Source organism: Sphaeramia orbicularis, chromosome 5 (assembly GCF_902148855.1).
Source record: "Sphaeramia orbicularis chromosome 5, fSphaOr1.1, whole genome shotgun sequence".
Lineage (NCBI taxonomy): Eukaryota > Metazoa > Chordata > Actinopteri > Kurtiformes > Apogonidae > Sphaeramia > Sphaeramia orbicularis.
Genome location: NC_043961.1, coordinates 19,462,321 through 19,480,414, shown reverse-complemented (window position 1 = coordinate 19,480,414; position 18,094 = coordinate 19,462,321). Strand labels below are relative to the sequence as shown.

The 18,094-nt window shown below is 40.9% G+C and overlaps 1 protein-coding gene across 1 annotated transcript in view; it reads right to left on the bottom strand.

The window, feature by feature from the left end:
• Positions 1 to 17,484, bottom strand: part of LOC115419534 (dihydropyridine-sensitive L-type skeletal muscle calcium channel subunit alpha-1-like) — a 36,831-nt gene extending 19,347 nt beyond the window's left edge. Inside the window, exons 1-19 of the mRNA XM_030134378.1 lie at positions 17,297 to 17,484; positions 16,859 to 16,964; positions 13,469 to 13,608; positions 10,470 to 10,612; positions 9,123 to 9,275; positions 7,981 to 8,186; positions 6,539 to 6,642; positions 5,960 to 6,105; positions 4,715 to 4,796; positions 4,304 to 4,464; positions 3,057 to 3,282; positions 2,553 to 2,760; positions 1,883 to 2,003; positions 1,672 to 1,786; positions 1,383 to 1,485; positions 772 to 841; positions 541 to 673; positions 247 to 376; positions 32 to 91 (exon numbers count right to left, since the gene is read on the bottom strand). Coding sequence (XP_029990238.1) covers positions 32 to 91; positions 247 to 376; positions 541 to 673; positions 772 to 841; positions 1,383 to 1,485; positions 1,672 to 1,786; positions 1,883 to 2,003; positions 2,553 to 2,760; positions 3,057 to 3,282; positions 4,304 to 4,464; positions 4,715 to 4,796; positions 5,960 to 6,105; positions 6,539 to 6,642; positions 7,981 to 8,186; positions 9,123 to 9,275; positions 10,470 to 10,612; positions 13,469 to 13,608; positions 16,859 to 16,964; positions 17,297 to 17,484 — 2,595 coding nt within the window. The remainder of the gene's footprint in view (positions 1 to 31; positions 92 to 246; positions 377 to 540; positions 674 to 771; positions 842 to 1,382; positions 1,486 to 1,671; positions 1,787 to 1,882; positions 2,004 to 2,552; positions 2,761 to 3,056; positions 3,283 to 4,303; positions 4,465 to 4,714; positions 4,797 to 5,959; positions 6,106 to 6,538; positions 6,643 to 7,980; positions 8,187 to 9,122; positions 9,276 to 10,469; positions 10,613 to 13,468; positions 13,609 to 16,858; positions 16,965 to 17,296) is intronic.
• Between the last annotated feature and the right edge of the window lie 610 nt (positions 17,485 to 18,094).

The window sequence follows — 18,094 nt, the reverse complement described above, 5'->3', positions numbered from 1 at the left end:
CACGAGGTTTTCTGTTTGTCATCCTTCTTACCTTGAGGATAATCTCTGCAGTGAAAACTGAAGTGAATACTATATCTGCATAGGCCAAAACCTGTCAACAGAGCAATCATTTATTATGAAGAAAACATGTCAGAAACATCAGTATGTAATGACATGTCATTTCCATTAACATTTAAGTCACTTTTTTTTGCATGGTTTTGTTGTTTTTTTGTTTTGTTTTTTTTATACAGACTACCAGTTCTTCACCTGGTTCCTAAAGGACATGGGGTCAATGGGATCCTCAGCAGCTAAAGAAATTGATGACAGTAGAATGAAGAGCAGGATGATGTTGGTGAATGTAGTAGCATTAATAATACGATGGCAGAGTTTCCGGAATCTGAAATGGTTCAAAGACAGCTTTAATAAGCACTAAAATGACAATAATAACAAAATCAGCCCAAACAAAAAACTGTTTCACCAATCTGTATGTTCAGAGAAACATCCATCTGTCAGCCTAATGTGATCACCATTAGGCTTTGACTTCTACAGATAACATTATACTTGTTCTGAGGTCCAAAGATAAAGAAGGAGCTGGCTTCTGGCATGGGGACCGCTTCCTCCTTCAACTGCAGGTCTGCCATTGGACGAGGTCTGGGGCTCTCTGGGATCTCAGGATCTTCTTCCTCATCGTCACCTAAACATCACACACAAAAAAAATCAGGGTAGAGGGTGGACTAGCAGAAAGCTGTGCTCTTGTATTCTCATGAGACTACACATGGATGAAATTCATACCAGGAAAATCAGCAGGAGGAAAAGGATCCTTGATCTCATTCACGTTGGACTCAAACTCATCAATTTTCAGCTGTGAATGTGTACAAGGAAGATGAACAGAAGAAGAAAATTTAAAGCAAAGGAGGAAAACAAACATATGTGTTGTTTTGTTTAGAGCAAATCCACATGAACTTCATTTGATCCAGGTTGGACTGTTGAGTTTGAGCCAAACATTTTTCTTTCCTTGGACCACAATGAAGACCAAACAGTAGTATTTGGGTAACAAAAAGAGGTGGAAGATCAAACTGAAATATAGTTCAGTTCATCAACAGTGTGAACACATTTTGGATTGTCTGGATTTTACAACCAAGTACAGGAAGTAATGTGAGGCTACGACCATCAGCGAAGAAAAAGACGTAAAATGAAGGCAAGACATTGGGACAAACCCTCTATAAACCAATTGTTTTACGTTTTATGACGATGGTAGGATGGCGTAATCTGCTCCTAAAATATCAGTGCCAAAACAAAGCTAAATGGACCAAGGATAAGTAGATAAATTAATCAGTCATGAGCTTTAGTTCAGACTTTCTGACGTCAAATCTTATTTTTTCAAGAATTAAAGAAGGTCTTACTTTAGCTGTGGTAGGCATGCCTTCTACACCTTTTGCCCTTTGTTCAGCCAACTTCTTGGCTAGATTTGCTTTTTCTTCTGATGCCTTGTCAGGCATACTGGCCCTGTAAATCAACATGTAATCAATAATAGAAATGGTTGAATAAATATAGTGAATGTCATGCTAAACCATGTAATGCATCTACATTTACATACAGGCGCGAAAATGTATGTCAGCCTCAAAGGTTCATTATGGACGAGTCACACATAATCGTGTTCAGAGCTCATCATTAACTTTAGGGAAAACTTACCTGAGGGCTTTCTTGCGTTTTTTTTCTTCTGCTTTCTCTTTCTGAGCTAAAGTCAAAGATTCAGCCTCTGCTAAATTATCAACAGCTATGGCCAAGAAGACGTTGAGAAGGATGACTGATGACATGGAGTTAAAGATATTGACAGCAGTTTGAATTAAAGTTAAGAATTATTGGTGAGAGACATACATATAAATACACTGTTTTTGGATACAGTTTCCACAGACGAAGAGGACAATGAAGTAAATACTGACTAGAATACCAGGCATGCTCGGCCCTTCGTGAGCAATGATGCCATCATACATGACAATATTCCAGTCTTCACCAGTCAGGATCTGCAACAAACATGTCAAAATCATAGAATCACCACACTCTGTTAAGGTTAAAGCATGAATCTAACACTTCAACAAATGTTTGCTGGTTAGTTAAGAATATTATACCATTTAATCCTAATCAAAATCTATAGTAGGCTACAAACCAAATTTCCACAAAATTTGGAACATTTTCTAAAATGCAATAAAAACTAAAATATGTAATTTGTTAATTTTCTTGAAACCTGTATTCAAATGACTGTAAACAAATCTAAACTTGCTTCCTGTAAAACATTAAAAACATTTAGGAATAAGATAAACTAAGAGACAATAAAGTATATAACACTGTTAAATATGATTCCACATTTATCAGTTCAATCTGCACCTGTGAAGGGATCATGATGATTGGAAATGAGGTTTGGGTAAATATTTTAAAAAACAAAACTCGATCTGAAGCCAGATGAGGCTCAATAAAAGCACATAGTATTTGTTTAATATGGAGCTTTATGAATCAATGTCTGTTAAACAAAAGGGACCTAGAGCCTATAAGTGACCATAAGGAACAGGATTTACCTGGAACACAGTGATGAGGGCCTGAGGGAAGCTGTCAAAGGTGCTGCGGGGTTTAGGTTGGTTTGGAAAGTTGAATTTCCCACCAAACACTTGCATGCCCAGTAGTGAAAAGATGACGATGAAGAGGAAGAGCAGCAGCAGTAGACAAGCGATGGAACGGACTGAATTCAAGAGGGAAGCTACCAGATTACTGAGAGATGTCCAGTATCTATATGGTACACAAGATCAATACATCAATTATTCAGTCTCAAGGAGTCACAGAATAACATGAAGTTTGCACTTTGAACTTCTGCACATTTGAGTTTGTACCCTTGGTATAAAACAGATTGTATGTACTGCAGTGGTTGAGTCAAATTAAAGCAACTATAATCAAACTGAAAAGAATGAAAGATAAAACCCACTAAAAACTGATCACTATTCAGAATAGCTGGGTAGGTAAATAGTTCTTGCAATAATCTTAAAAATTAATATGATCCATAACATTTGGTGGAAAAAAATGCTCACTTGGTTACTTTAAGTAGGCGGAGCAATCGAATGCATCGAAGTACTGAGATCCCCATGACGGACATGACATCCATGTGGACGAGGATGAGCTCCAGGATACCAGTCGACACAACAAAGCAGTCGAAACGATTGAAGAGGGACATGAAGTAAGATGAAAATCCTAGAGCGTACATCTTCATGAACATTTCAAGGGCAAACATAGACAGCAGCAACTTATTGGTGCTGTCTGTTTATGTTTAGCCGCCAGCAGGATAACAGTGGAACAGAGAGAAGGAAAAAGTCAGAAAAGATGCATGTCATTAGGTTCAGCTGAGACTGTTCAACAATGGCAAAATATTCTCTGCAGAAGAAACCTGGACTATGAAAACACATGTAAGGCTGAGGCGTCATTTATATTTTCAAAACTTTGTAAACAAACAACATATATTTAACTGTAATATATAAAAAATAACAAATTTTTGAAGTAAATTTTGTGTGCAAAATATAAACTGAAAAGTGCCATCTTTCAATGATAAGAAAAATAAATAAATTGGTCATTAATTAATAAATGAACCTTTCATCAACACAAAATTTTTACTTAGCTACTTAAATAAACTCATTTTAAATAATATAAAATAAAAATGTTCTTAAAATGTTACCAAAGCTTAAACAAAATGATTGACAATAAAACAATTATATGAATGCATTTATTGTGTTCTATATTTCAGCATTCATTCTCATTATGTATTTTGTATTCAGGTCATCATGACTTATTTAATGTATTTTTCAAAAAAAAAAAAAATTCAAGTACCCCCTGGGTTTCTTCCTAGTACCCCTGGGGGTATGTGTACCCCACTTTGGGAACTCTTGAAATAATGCATTTAGAAAGTTTCCACATTTCTGTGGTCATGTGTTTCATGTACCCTGCATCTGTGTTTCTGTGCATTACTTGTGCAGTGCATGTGTGGTAAAATTGATGACATTTCCTTAATTTGCTAGGGTCTCATTTGTCTGATGTGTTTTCTTGATGGCCAAGTAAGTAAAATGAAGGAGAATCTGTTTACACAAATTAAATGCACAGTACTGTTCATCATAAAAACAAAACCAAGAGGCTCTAATGAGGGCATTTCAGAAAGCAGCATATATAATATAATATAATATAATATAATATAATATAATATAATATAATAACATCTACATCCTCACTGCTGGATGCCATTACATATCACATACTGAAGCTTTCATCTGTGACAGGTGTAACATCTGACCTTGCCAGTTGGTAAGTCTCTGAGACTGTTTGTGGTGCTCCGTCGCAATGGCGAGTGTGTTGAGAAATACAAGCATGATAACCCACCAGTAGAACAGCCTGGACTTAACATACACTCTGCATTTACGGCGTAACCAGCGGTTCCACTTACGAGCCAGTTTACTGCAAATGACAAAAAGAAAGACTGGATGAAGAAGGAGCAATGGTTTCCGACAATGACCCTGGAGAATGGAGCTTCACTGATGTTTTACACCAGTAACTGTGGTCTTGATTTGGACTGGATTTCAATGAACTTTGTGGATGTGTGGGCTTCCTGAACAATTATAATAAGTTGCACAAGGCTACTGTCATCAATAAACCAAAAATAAAACAACAAAAGGCTTACTGTGAAGACCACAAGTCAAACACATACTAGTAATAGATGATTAGCTGCATTGTGTCCATTTTGCTGACACTTCCTGCTTCTGATCCTCCATTTTCTGCAGGAAGTAGACCTGATGAAAACACACAAATATGTGGAATAAGACACATTCATACAGACACAAAGAACATATAAAATGTGTTTTTTGTTTAGAAAAGACAATGTTTTTGAAAGAAAAGTCAACTGTGGAACCAAACCATGGATGAATGTATTTTTACTTAAAGCTTATCTGAAGTATCTCAGCAGGAGCAGATGTACAGAAACATTTATGGGATGGCAAGGAGGAGGCGCCAAGACAACCACTGTTTACTGATGTTTATCAACCACCACTATGTCAGGCTGACTGTTCATCACCATTTTGTCAATCTGGATCTGGAAGTCCCACAGGATCTTGGCTTGTTTGTTCTTGATCACCTTCTGGGGTGTCTCCCATCTGGACCCTGAGACCTCCAGTCCATACTCGGTACAGATGTTCCTGTACACTATGTCCTCTACCTGGTTATGCCGCTCCATGTGTGTCCTGCCTGTCACCATTTTATACCCTGCTGTGATGTGCTGGACTATCTTTGCACAGCCTGCACCTGGTGGTCTTGTCTGCTGTGGCAGACCTATACCTGGTGGTCTTGTCTGCTGTGGTAGACCTACACCTGGGGGTCTTGTCTGCTGTGGTAGACCTACACCTGGGGGTCTTGTCTGCTGTGGTAGACCTACACCTGGGGTCTTGTCTGGTGTGGTAGACCCCAGCCACCATTGCTCTTGTGTTCAGGGCCTGTTCTTGTCCAGCCTTTTCCCGCCACTGGCATATTTTCTCGATATCAGGCACCTCCTCAATTTGTTGGTGGTACATGCCACGTAGGGGCTTGTCCTTCCATGTTAGCCCCTCTGGCTCCTCCTCCTTCCTGGGCTTCTGTTGCTTGTTGTATTCACTTTGCAGTTGGTCACTGGGGTCCATTCTCTCGATATACTCCTGGTGGTCTGCTCTTTCCTCCTGGATAGAAGCTTTGACACTCACTAGTCCGCTGCCTCCCTCCTTTCGCTTTGTCTACAGACTCAGGTTGCTAGGTTTAGGATGAAACCCTCCATGCATGGTAAGGAGCTTCCTTGTCTTGATATTGGTGGCTTGCATTATCCAGTTTCAGTTCTGTTCTACAGTTACTTCAGGTGAATCTCATTTTCATTCATCTGTCGTATTCGGTTCTTGTACATGTATTTTACTCGGTGGATCTTGTTCCTCACCCTGCCCTTCTTGGTCATTGTCCATGACCTCAGCCTGAGTGATCCACTCCATGTAGCCCTTCAGGTCCTCATCCAGCTGCTGGGTCTCCCGGAGTTTCTGAAACTCTCCTCGGGACTTTGCCTTTTCACGCTCTTTTGTGAACTCGCTGGAATGAAGTAAAACATAATTTAGGTGCAAGAACAAAGAGCAATTAACTAAATACTTGGCTGTGATTAATCACATCTTTGTTAAGCATCTGTGGACCTTTGCCTTGAACTTTGAACAGAACTTGAAGACACTTTAAGGGTATTGTAACCACAAGTGTGGTTACAATACTGTCTTGGCCAGGTATAAGATTACTACAGCACTTGATTCTTGCTGCTCTTTTCAAAGTGGAGGTACACACTTAAACTCCTGATCACACTACCAAACCTTATTATCATATCACTTTACTACTCATATCTAACCATCATTATATTTGCACTATATCACAAATGACATAGTAATCTGACAAAGAATGAAGAGCGTTGACAGGAAGAAATAGAGAGAGCAAAGAATAAATCATGACTGTAAGTGTATTATTAAAGTGTTAATCTTACCCACTGAGCACGCCCAGAACCAAGTTGAGAACAAAGAAGGAGCCCACCAAGATGAGTGTGGTGAAAAAGATCCATGGCCATTCCATTCCTATGGCGTCATTAACCTATCAAACCAGGATGGAGGTGAAACAGCGAATATAAAAACATTATCTTCATATGAGGGGTGTCTCAATACACCAACATCAGAGTTCAGTACATAGCTCGGTTTATGAGTCACAATTGTTGGTATAATACAGTAAACCAGAGTGCAAGCCCCCCCCCAAAAAACAAAGGCCTTAGTTTCTTTTCATTTCTTTTCAAGACAGAATAATGTTTACTTTTTTCCTACTTGGAGCTGCCTGCACAGATGGACACACAACACAACTACACAACGGACCAGTACACAAGACACTAGACTGCAACACAACCCACTAAACGATGAGCGGTCACTACATAACAGACAGAACAACGAGTCAGCCCTAGTAATGGGAAGTACTGTGACAGCGCTAGTATTTGGAAGTACTGTGACAGCTGTAGATCCCTACATGCCTCCTCAGACTCTGAGGTTAAGTTTCCACAGCCCCATATAACTACATCATCAAGAGCATGAAAGCCTGTAGATGGCAGTGTGGTGATACTCTGAAGTACCATTAGCCAATCAGAATCCTCAAAAGAATCACAACAAAATGTTACTTCTGTTATAAACCTATGGGGATGTAGTTTTTTACTGGTTCCGGGTCCAAACAAATCCAAGACGTGTAACCAATGCAACGCAAATAGATGAGCTGGTGAGTTTTTTTTACAATCACAAACTGCTTTTCTGATGTGTCTGAGTGGATGAAAAATGGTTTGAACTCTTGAGTTGAACTGTGTTAGTCCTGTAGTCGTTACCAGCTGCGTCTGTTTTTCAGTCATGCTTTGTCTTTAGTTCTTGAAGACTGCTGTACACGGACATAAATTATTCCTTCATTTACCTTCCACTGAACTGGACAAAACAGATAAACACAATATGAAGGATGACGATGTGGAAACACCCCATAAAAGCCTAATTCTATATCAAGTAAACTCACAAAGACCCTCTTACGCAGATGCAGCGGCTGCTAATTAGCCAAGATGCTAACATCCGCTAATACCAAACTTCCTTATTTTCTCATTTAATACTTATAACTACTCTTATCAGCTCCATCCTCTTCCTCTGAACTGTATCCTCACATGTGAAGTGGGGGAACATTTCTTTCGAGAACTGTGACGTCTGTCCCAGAATTTGTGTTTCCCTCTGTTTACATGCAAATGCGAAAACAGAAAGGTGCCAAAATCTCCACTTAGGCCAGAGTTTTTAGAATCCATCGTTTTCAGTCCGTGTGCCCATCGTTGTCAGGTAAACAAAAGGCACAAACGCAGAGAAAAATCTCTGTTTTACCAGATACCCATTACATGAAAATGTAGCCTGAGTGTAAACTTACCCAGTAGAGGATATCGGTCCATCCCTGAGTGGTGATACACTGGTAGACGGTCAGCATGGAGAAGCCCAGGTTATCAAAGTGGGTGATGCCATTGTTCGGACCCGGCCAACCTGAACGACACTCAGTCCCGTTGATGGTACAACGCCGACCGTTCCCCGCCTGGGCACATGGAGCTGGTTTTTCATTCTCAACTGTAGCTATGATGTCTGAAGGTCAACAGAGGTTCATGGGAGCAGTTAGATGTCAATGTATACCAAGGTTTTTATTTGAGAGGCTTCCAAGTGTTTTCCAAGAAATATTAATAGAATATTGTCTGCTCCATAGAAAAGGTAATTATCTAGATAAAACAAATTCAATTTTAGTTTCATTAAATTTTGCAAAATACAAAACCCATTTCCAGCAAATTCACAATATTTTCTACAATATACTCAACAAAATTGTTAACACAAAACAGTTTTGTGTTCCAATTGTTGATGGGCGGAAGTCAAGTACGTAAAGTGTTTTCTATGAACACAACAGACCTCTCAAATATTATTCACAAATTTGTTGAAATGTGCTGCTTAGGGTTAAAGTTTCTTACAACTCTGCAACCCTACAAATCTACCAACTCTATAAATCAGATAATGATCGGAGTTCTGATATGAATGTAAACAAGCTCCATGTAAACAGTATAATCTGATAGGTTTTTATCAGATAACAGCAGTTACCTGATTATGAAATCAGATTAACACACCTAAAGTAAATAATAATAATGACCGCATACTCAAAACGCGTACAGTGGATCCATTATTCATTCACTCACACTGTGGTGGTGGTAAACTACATTTGTAGCCACAGCTGCCCTGGGGCAGACTGACGGAAGCGTGGCTGCCAATCCGCGCCTATGGCCCCTCCGACCACCACCGAACATTCATATGTATTCATACACCAGTGTGAGTAGCAACACTGGAGGCAAGGAGGGTGAAGTGTCTTGCCCACGGACACAACAGCACACGGGATTCGAACCACCAACCCTTCAGTTATTGGACAACCCGCTCTACCATCTCAGCCACTGAATTTGTGAGGTGCTTCAGGATAATGATATATTATGATTGGTGCTATATAAGTAAATCTGAAGTGAACTGTATTGAATTATTATATACTTGTGCCCGTGTAGTAGCAGGTCTTGTGCATTTTGCATTTAAAGAGTTCCAGTCCCATAATGGAGTAAATGGTGACCATGAAAAGAACCAGCAGAGTGATGTGAAACAGAGGCAGCATGGACTTCAGGATGGAGTTCATCACAACTTGTAGACCTGGGAATCAGACAACACTTTGTGAGTCAGGGCAGGTTGATGTAGTCGTCACATTAATACTGAGCACTGAATAAAAACCTTTGGTACTAGTATCAATAAATGTTAATGATCACAATTAGGCCTTGCATTAACATCCATCCTGGCACATCCAGACACACATATTTAACTTTAGAAGGTCTGAATACACATTGGAAACACTTCAGGACACAGTTATTCAATCAGCCTGGACAGTTTTGGACTCAGGGATAGAATGTATCCTGAGATAAGCTGGCCAGCCACCCGTCTTTCTCTGGCATTGCAGGGCTTGAATCCAAATATGAAGGCAGGACTAATAGGTGCCGAGTAAACCAATCACTGATAAGACAGATGTGACACTTTTTTCAGAGAAATTTAAGAATACAGGGTGTAATCTGTAATTCAATCCTTATTTTTGAATCAAGTAAACAACCAACAATAGTTGTAAAGACATTTGCAGACTTGGAACTGACTTTGACTCACAACAAAAAGAAGTCGGTGCATATGACACATTGCGAAATACTTGCCCCCCAGACTTGTGATTGTTCAGTATAAAATAGATCAGGCATATTTCATAGCGACTGGCTAAAATCCAGACTGTTTTCTCCGAATCAAATACTCTGAGACAACCAGATGGCTGGCCAGGCTAATCCTGAGATGCATTTAATGACTTAATACCACTTGTGTAAGTCTTTACAAAAAGCATTTAACATTGTGAAAAAGCCCACAAACATGTGCTATAAGTCCATAATAGGAGCTCAGAGTTTACCTGAATGACACCCTTTTGTATTTTTATTCTTTCATGAAGACATACAGAATGCACAGTTGGCATAATCCTGAAAGTCATGTTATGTTTATGAACATCCTGTGACATCCAAGAGAGATACTAACACAATGGATTTTGACTAACTGACAGCATCAGATTATTCAATAAGTGACAGGATGAAAATGCTTCACCTTAAAAGCTGCCGCCAGTCGCACAGTGAAATCAATTGGCAAAGAATCAAACAAAACAAAGAACAAATTCTGTTTGGGCTATAAATCAGCTTCTATATTTCCATACCAAGAGGAAAATTCAGACCTGAAGTGATCAACACCAGGTATGAACAGACCCAATCACAGCTGGTTGTTTCAGGACTAATGGCAATGCAAGGTTCAGTCAGGGTCAGATATACGTACTGGGAACTCCAGAGACCAGTCTGAGAGGTCGGAGAACTCTGAACGCTCTCAGAGCCTTCATGTCAAAACCACCGCCCTTTTCTCCAACTGGAGCCTCCACACCACTGATGTGATTTATGGCATCCACAGCCACAGTGAACAACCTGAAAAGACAATGATGGACCAACTCAGCTTTGCTCTAGTTTTCAAATATGATGAGAAGTGAAGTGAGGTACACTGATATTAATGCTGATGTGAAATAAAAGAATAGCAGACCAGAAGAAAAAGGGGGAAACACATGGAGGACAATAAAGTATAAAATGTAGAAGCATTTTGACTTATAATGTCAAGGCTCTGCATCTGGCCGAGCTGTACCCCCAACCACACGGTACTGAGGTGGTGCCTCCCTCCACCTTTGGGTTCCATGCTATTTCTGCTGAATGTTTGCAACCACGACCCACCTTGGAGGGCCTCCACTGACCAGCGGGTCCGGGTCACCAGTTCTTCCACATCGCGGGTTTGACTTTGTAGCTGGAAGGGCCTCCCGCGGAGGGGGTTCCACAATGACAATTATAATGAACTGAGAATCTTGCAGAGTTCTCACTTTGGCTGGAGGTGCTGGAGCTGGCTGGGCCTCATGTTCTATGAGTACTTTGGTCTTTCCCAGTCCACCAGGGCACCTCGGTCAAGTGGACTGGACATTCATAGTAGTCTAGGTTAGTGGTTCCGAGCCTTTTTTCCATGGAGCCCCCCCCCGATTAACTTATTGGATGTATAATAGGGCTGCACGATATTAGGAAAACATGTGTTATACGATAACATTATTACCTCCGCCAGGAGGTATTGTGATCGCTTTGCTATGTGTGTGTGCGTGTTTGTTTGTTAGCAAGATAACTCAAAAAGTTATGGATGGATTTTCATGAAATTTTCTGGAAATGTTGATACTGGTACAAGGAAGAAATTATTAAATTTTGGTGGTGATCAGGGGTGGGGGATGGGGGGGCACTGATCAGCCTTGGCGGAAGTCTGCGCTCTATGAGTGCTCTTCTAGAAAAGACAGCGCAGACCTCCGCCAAGGCCGATCAGTGGGGCCCCCCCACGGGGGGGGGGGGGGGGGGGGGGGGGCAGGTCTGTCTTGGCGGAGGTCTGCACTCTCCAAGTGCTTTTCTTGTTGAATATTGTGATAACATCTGTATCGCAAGTCAGTTAATGACTACAGACCTAACACAGTTCGACTCAAGAGTTCAAACCCTTTTTCATCTGCTCATCAGAAAAGCAGTTTGTGATGGTTAAAAAAAAGTCACCAGCTCAGACAATTGCAGTGTAGGTTGCATGTCTTGGATTTGTTTGCACCTGGAACCAAGAAAACAAGTGACGGTTACATTGTCACCTATCATCCCCACTGGGTAGAGGGCAGGCTTCTCAGGCAGCATGACAGCATCTAATTGGCCAAATATGTTTACACTCAGAGTGTGAGTGCATGGCACATAAAACATAGGCTATATTAATCGAAATGTAACTAATCTTTGTGGTATGTCTATTGCAAGCATTGATATTGCGATAACAATACATCTTTGATATATCGTGCAGCCCTAGTGTATAAGTATTTTTTCGTTAACATCCAATAGAATTTTCACAACTTGTAATTTCAGTGCTGGCAAAGCTTCACGCCCCCCCTGGGATCTCTGGCTCCCCCTGAGGGAGGTTCTCACCCCAGGTTAAGAACCACTAGTTTAGGTTCCTGAGGGTCTGAAACTACAGCCAAGGGGCCAAGGGAACTGGCTTGGCAGAATCAGCAGGGTAAGTAGACCCTGTTGAGTGGCACTCTAATCTGCAACTCTGAAGTCTATATGAATACAGACCATAAAAGTGGGGCATCACGATCCTTCTGATTTTTTTGGGTTTTAAGCAGGAGGTGTCAGAAGAGTTATCATAGGGATAACTGGCTTGTGGAAGCTAAGCATTCATAGTAACCCCCAAACACTCATACCCACTCCGAACTGCAATTAAAGCAGAACAAAACACCGCTTGGTTTCACTGGGTGAGGTACACAGGGTCCCCTGACACGCCATCCTTTTGTCCGCCAGACGCTCTAGCCACTAGTGGTATGTGGACTGTTTAGATTCAAGGGCTGACGGAGTGGTGGGCCTAGCTGCCAGGGGTAGTCTGTGCACTCAGGGGGCACTGCCCTTTGGAGGCGGCTCCTATGGCGTGGATGGGATCTCCTCTGATTTGGCCATAACTCGGAACTTTCCACCCCCAAGTGCAGGGTTTTGACTTCACCCTGGCCTCCCTGGAAGGAGGTTCAAACCTCCTGTTTGTCTTTTCTTTGTGAAGGGCAGCTGATGTAGACCTGGTGTGGATCAGCGGAATTCAACTGTTTAATAAAAACACCACCAAGAGCCGTTGGTGAGTATTTGGGTGTGTGGGGGCTGAGGGCTTGTGCCTTCATCCACTTGAAGAGCCAACCCAGGCACACAAGAGGCCCTGCCAGCACTGCCCTGAGGAAGGACCCTAACCCTAATCCTAAGGATACAGGCCCTCATACCCGGTTAAGTGTCTGTTATCTGTTAAGTACAGATACCCAGGTTTGCTTGGAGAACCAGGTTCCTCCAGGGGTCCTGGCCCACTGAAATGCAAACTACATTAGTGAGTGCCGCTATCCTTTATGGACTTTGTGGCGGTAAGTACATCTACCCAACATGAGGATTCGTGAGGGTGTACTAAAGCTTAGGACTTCCTTTCCCTCAGTGCAGACACATGAATGAATTAATTAACTTGTTTTAAATATTGTCTAGTAAAGTTTTTTTTAATTAACTTCAGATTGGTGTTGTGTGTGGTAATACCACATACTGGCATCTATCAATATCCTGACATGTGATGGAAGGTAAAACTGGAGCACTTTTCTGCATTATCTCTACCATCTGAAAATAAATGTAGCAAAAGGGAAGCAAATCTGTTGAGAAATACTGTCTTTCAGAAATGAATTACAAATGAAGTGAAGCCAGTAGCCAACATACCCAACAGACACACAAACAAAGTCCAGAATGTTCCAACAGTTTCTTAAATAGGCATCTGCATGGAAAAGAAATCCATAGGCCACAATCTTCAGGAAGCACTCTATGGAAAAGATGATGAGGAATATGTACTCCAGACTCTCCTGTAAACATCAAGCAATACGAAAAACAAAACAGGTTTTTTTTCTGTTTAAGTGCATGTATGATATAAAATATGTTTTTCAGGCAACAAAGTGTTATTTAATAGAAAAAATTTCAAGTAATCCAGTAGCCGTTCCATTGTCCTCAGTCTGGAAACAAATAGCAAATACTGTATCATGTAACAGTCAACCAAATGTGCAAACTCACGAAGCATCACATTGGTCATTGAGTGTCTTATTTCAACACAAACCTGCAGTCTAAGTATTAATAAGTTAATAGATTAATAATTATAAGTATTGTAATTGTAAGTATTTTGCCATTTTGAGTCCATCCACCACATGATTCTGAAAACAGCCGCAAAGTCAGAAAGAGGCTGAGATAGAGGTAATCATTGTATAAACGTCCACAAGGTAGTTTTAGGACGACAGAAAACCACAACATGCTTAGACAGGACCACAACACGCTTATACTGGACCACAACATGCTTATACTGGACCACAACACGCTTATACTGAACCACAACACGCTTATACTGAACTAGAGCTGCACAATATATCATTTGAGCATTGTCATCGCGATGTACATGTGTGCAATAGTCACATCACAGGTCCTGCGATGTAGGAGGCAAATAAACTCAATGTGTTCTCATCTAATTTCAGGGGTACCTGGCACATACTGCGCGCAGTGATCCACCAGTCCCAATCTTTCTTAATCAGTTTGGAGTGTCGCTGGTAACGACATTGAAAAATGAGCAACGCACAAGAGAAAAATCACTGAAAACGAAGACTTGGTGCCACAGACAAAAGCAACGTCAGTTATCTGGAATTATTTTGGCTACAAGAAGGATGATATTGAAACACGTGTTCTGTGTCGACAGTGCCTTACACCTGTTGCCACGAGAGGTAACACAACTAATTTGTTTGACCATTTACATTGGCACCACACAGCTATTATATCCTACCGAATATTTTTTCATATTGCAATGTACATCACAGGGTTAAAAAAAAAAAATCGCAAAGTCAGTTTTTTTCAATATCGTGCAGCCCTATACTGAACTACAACACGCTTATACTTAACCACAACACGCTTAAACAGAACTTTATGAGGGTTCTGAAGAGGGATGGGAATCGAGAACCGGTTCTTTTTGAGAACCGGATCCCAGTAGCTCGATTCCTTGGAATCATTTGCCTGCCTGCTTAATGATTCTGCTTATCGATTCCGCTTTTGTTGTGCATGCGCGATGACGTCACACGTACGCTGCATTGTTTTGGTCAGAACGTAGCCAACATGGCATTGAGGCAGAAACGGTCTAAAAAGACGACACCAGGTCCACTGGAACACTGGCAAAGCTTCCATGTCTTCAAAAGGGTGGAATCCCTCCAATATGCTTAAACATTTGTCTACAGCATGTGATTCATTTACAGGGATGTCATGTATTTTTTACGCTACTCAGCGAGGCTTGTGAATGTAGCGGCAGAGTGAACGCCGGGCCCAGTTCTGGTTCCAGTGTGTGCAACAAGCGTCGTACCCAAATACAAGTTTCCGAAGGTAGGGGAAAGGAAATGAGGTGCACAACAATGGGAGACCAACCGAGCTGAGTCGAACTGGTTCGACGTAGTGGACATGCGGCAATAGAGGAATTAGTAAAGCATCTTTAGTTTCACTTTCACCGCCGCCTCCCCCAGGTCTTTCACTTGTATTGAAAATAGAAAAAATGCATCAGAAAGACCTTAGTCAGAAATGGGATTTGCGAGAAAGAAAATTGCAAGACAACATTTACATTTCTGTAATACATACTGTATGACAGCTATGTGACTACTTTTCTGTCCCCAGTAGCATTGGTAAAACCGATAATGTTGGATCTTTATATTTAAACCCTGGTCTTTACGTTTTTGCCCCATCCTATCTCACAGGGCCAAAACCAGATGTGTGGAAGGCCTTGGGCCACCAAAGCTCCTGTTCTTCATCAGGTCACTCAGTTGGAAACAGATCATGAACAGACTCTGGGTTAAACTGTCACAGTCCTGTCGGTTAATGTTTTGCTTTAGATAATTGGGTAAATCTGACGGTTCCACTGGCTGAAATCTGTCTGTCAATGACCTTTCAGAACACGTTACAGACTGTTCTGCACATGATCAGATAGTCCATGTTTTCAGTCAGTGTTGTTTGCATTTCCTACAAGCAGATGCAGAAAATGTAACTGTTCCAGCCAACAAACGACCCATTCTAAGATTCAGATTTTACGTTCACACCTGATGCTGCTGGACATAGGTAGTGAAGGTTTCCAGACAGTTATGAGTTCCTCTTGTTGAATATGGACCTGAGGTTGGAGCTGAGTGACTGGAGGATCCACGCTATCACTAAGAGACAAACTGGCAAAATGACTGTCGATGTAAAACGACTGAATATCAAACCACAAAGATATGCAAGTAAAAAAAAAAAAACACCCCAAACTAAAACTCAGTGTTGTTTTATGTCCTTATGAAGTGTGTTTTCACTCTTAAATATTTCTATTTTAGTGCGTATTAATTAACTAAAATTATTTGTATATATTTGTATTTTTTCATCATAGAGTGGTGATTCTGACATATTTGTGTTTGTGTAGTATTTAGTGTGTTTTTGCGGTTCTAAAACATTATTCCTTAATCAACGATGGTGCTTTGAAGACTGAATGAACATTTCAAATACATTTGATAAACTGCCATCAGAGGTGGGTAATCCCAGCTTCATGGAGTAAAAGTCCTGCCATGTATTGGTTCTACTTGTTCACTTAACACAGGTGATTCCACTAATTATCCCATCTATCTGGATGAGGAGTTGTGCTCATCAAAATGGGCTGGTTCAGTGAATGGTTGGAACAAATATGTGGGTAGAACTCTCTAGAGAGAGATGCAAGAAGTGGGTAACTCTGCTCCAGAGAGTAGAACTCCCACCCACATATTTGTTCCAACCATTCACTGAACCAGCCTATTTTGATGAGTACAACTCCTCATCCAGGTAGATGGGATAATTAGTGGAATCACCTGTGTTAAGTGAACAGGTAGAACCAATACATGGCAAGACTTTTATTCTATGAAGCTGGGATTACCCACCTCTGACTGCCATGAGTAACTTAACAGTATAGAAGCAGAAATGGCCCAAAGTCCTTGGTCAATACAAACCAGCATCCGCTGTTAAAGTATCAGCCCTTGGAGTCATCTTTTAGGATGTTAATATGTAGAGTTGTACACACAGACATGCTTGGTGACGCACCAGTTTGCTGTTGGTGTTGTTGCTGTCTTCTTCGGGCATTGGCAGGTACACAGCCAGGGCCACACAATTAGCAAAGATAGCCAGAAGGATTATGATTTCAAAAGGTCTGGATTTGATTTAATGGAAACTGAAATATGAACAAAAAGTTGACAATCCACCTGTTTGATTAGGTTTCCCTAACCCTGACTTAGACTCAGTTCAGCTGTCGATGACAACTGTTCATTATATTTACTCTGATTATTTGACGATGTTATACGGTCAGATTTATCAGTACTGTTGACCAGAGGGTTTATGTGGATGTACCTATAAATGCACACTCAGACCTTCAACTGCAACACAAAGACGTGATGTCAACACAAGTGAAACAGTCTATGGAGAAAAATCAATCACATGTCATCTTATCTGTTGGATAAGATGCATCTTCCTAAAGAAGGATACTTCCACTCCACGATGGTGATGCAAGCCTTGCGAAAGGGATTTCTTAGTGTCAAGAAGAGAAGAGATCGTGCAGGCCGTGGGTTTCCTCCTGTGGCCATGAGTTTCTTTAGCTTCTCTTTCTGTTTTCTCTTCAGAGTTTCCTCATCCATGATGTAGGATGAGAGTGGGGGGGCACCGCTGTCCGCCATTATCGCTTCAATAACCTTTCAACTGGTTTACTTTGAGTTCTGTACAGAGGGTTTTTGTCCAACAGTAATGGTCTTAGATCAGTCCATTTGTTTCCCAGTCATTGTCAAAGCAATGCTTGGACTGAGCTCTGTCTCTCTCTCTCTTTCTATCTAGGGAATGGCAGCTGTCCCCCGTGAAGGGATTGGTTTACTAGGCAGCTGTTTGGTCAAGAGAATAAATATAGACAATGTTCAAAGCCGTTGTGACGCAGGGCGACAAAGGACACTCATGCATATACAGTTTCAACCCAGGATATTGTTTGGAAGCGAATGTGTCCTTTGGATTGGAGTAAATATAGTGCATGTAGAATAAGATGACAAATTACATGAAAAAAAAAAAATTGTACAAACTGTCTTAAAAAAGATAGAAAGTACATATTTTAGTCGACTAATAAATGTACCTTAACAGGAGGTCAGCACTGGTCAGAGAACATAGGGAAGTGAAAAAAAAGTCATAGGACTGGACAGCATTTGGGGTTCATGGGGAAGGGTTAAAACTATACTGCTCTTCTGTTTTTCTTTGCCTATCACACTGTTTTCATCTTTATTCATCTTTAAAAAAGACTTGTTT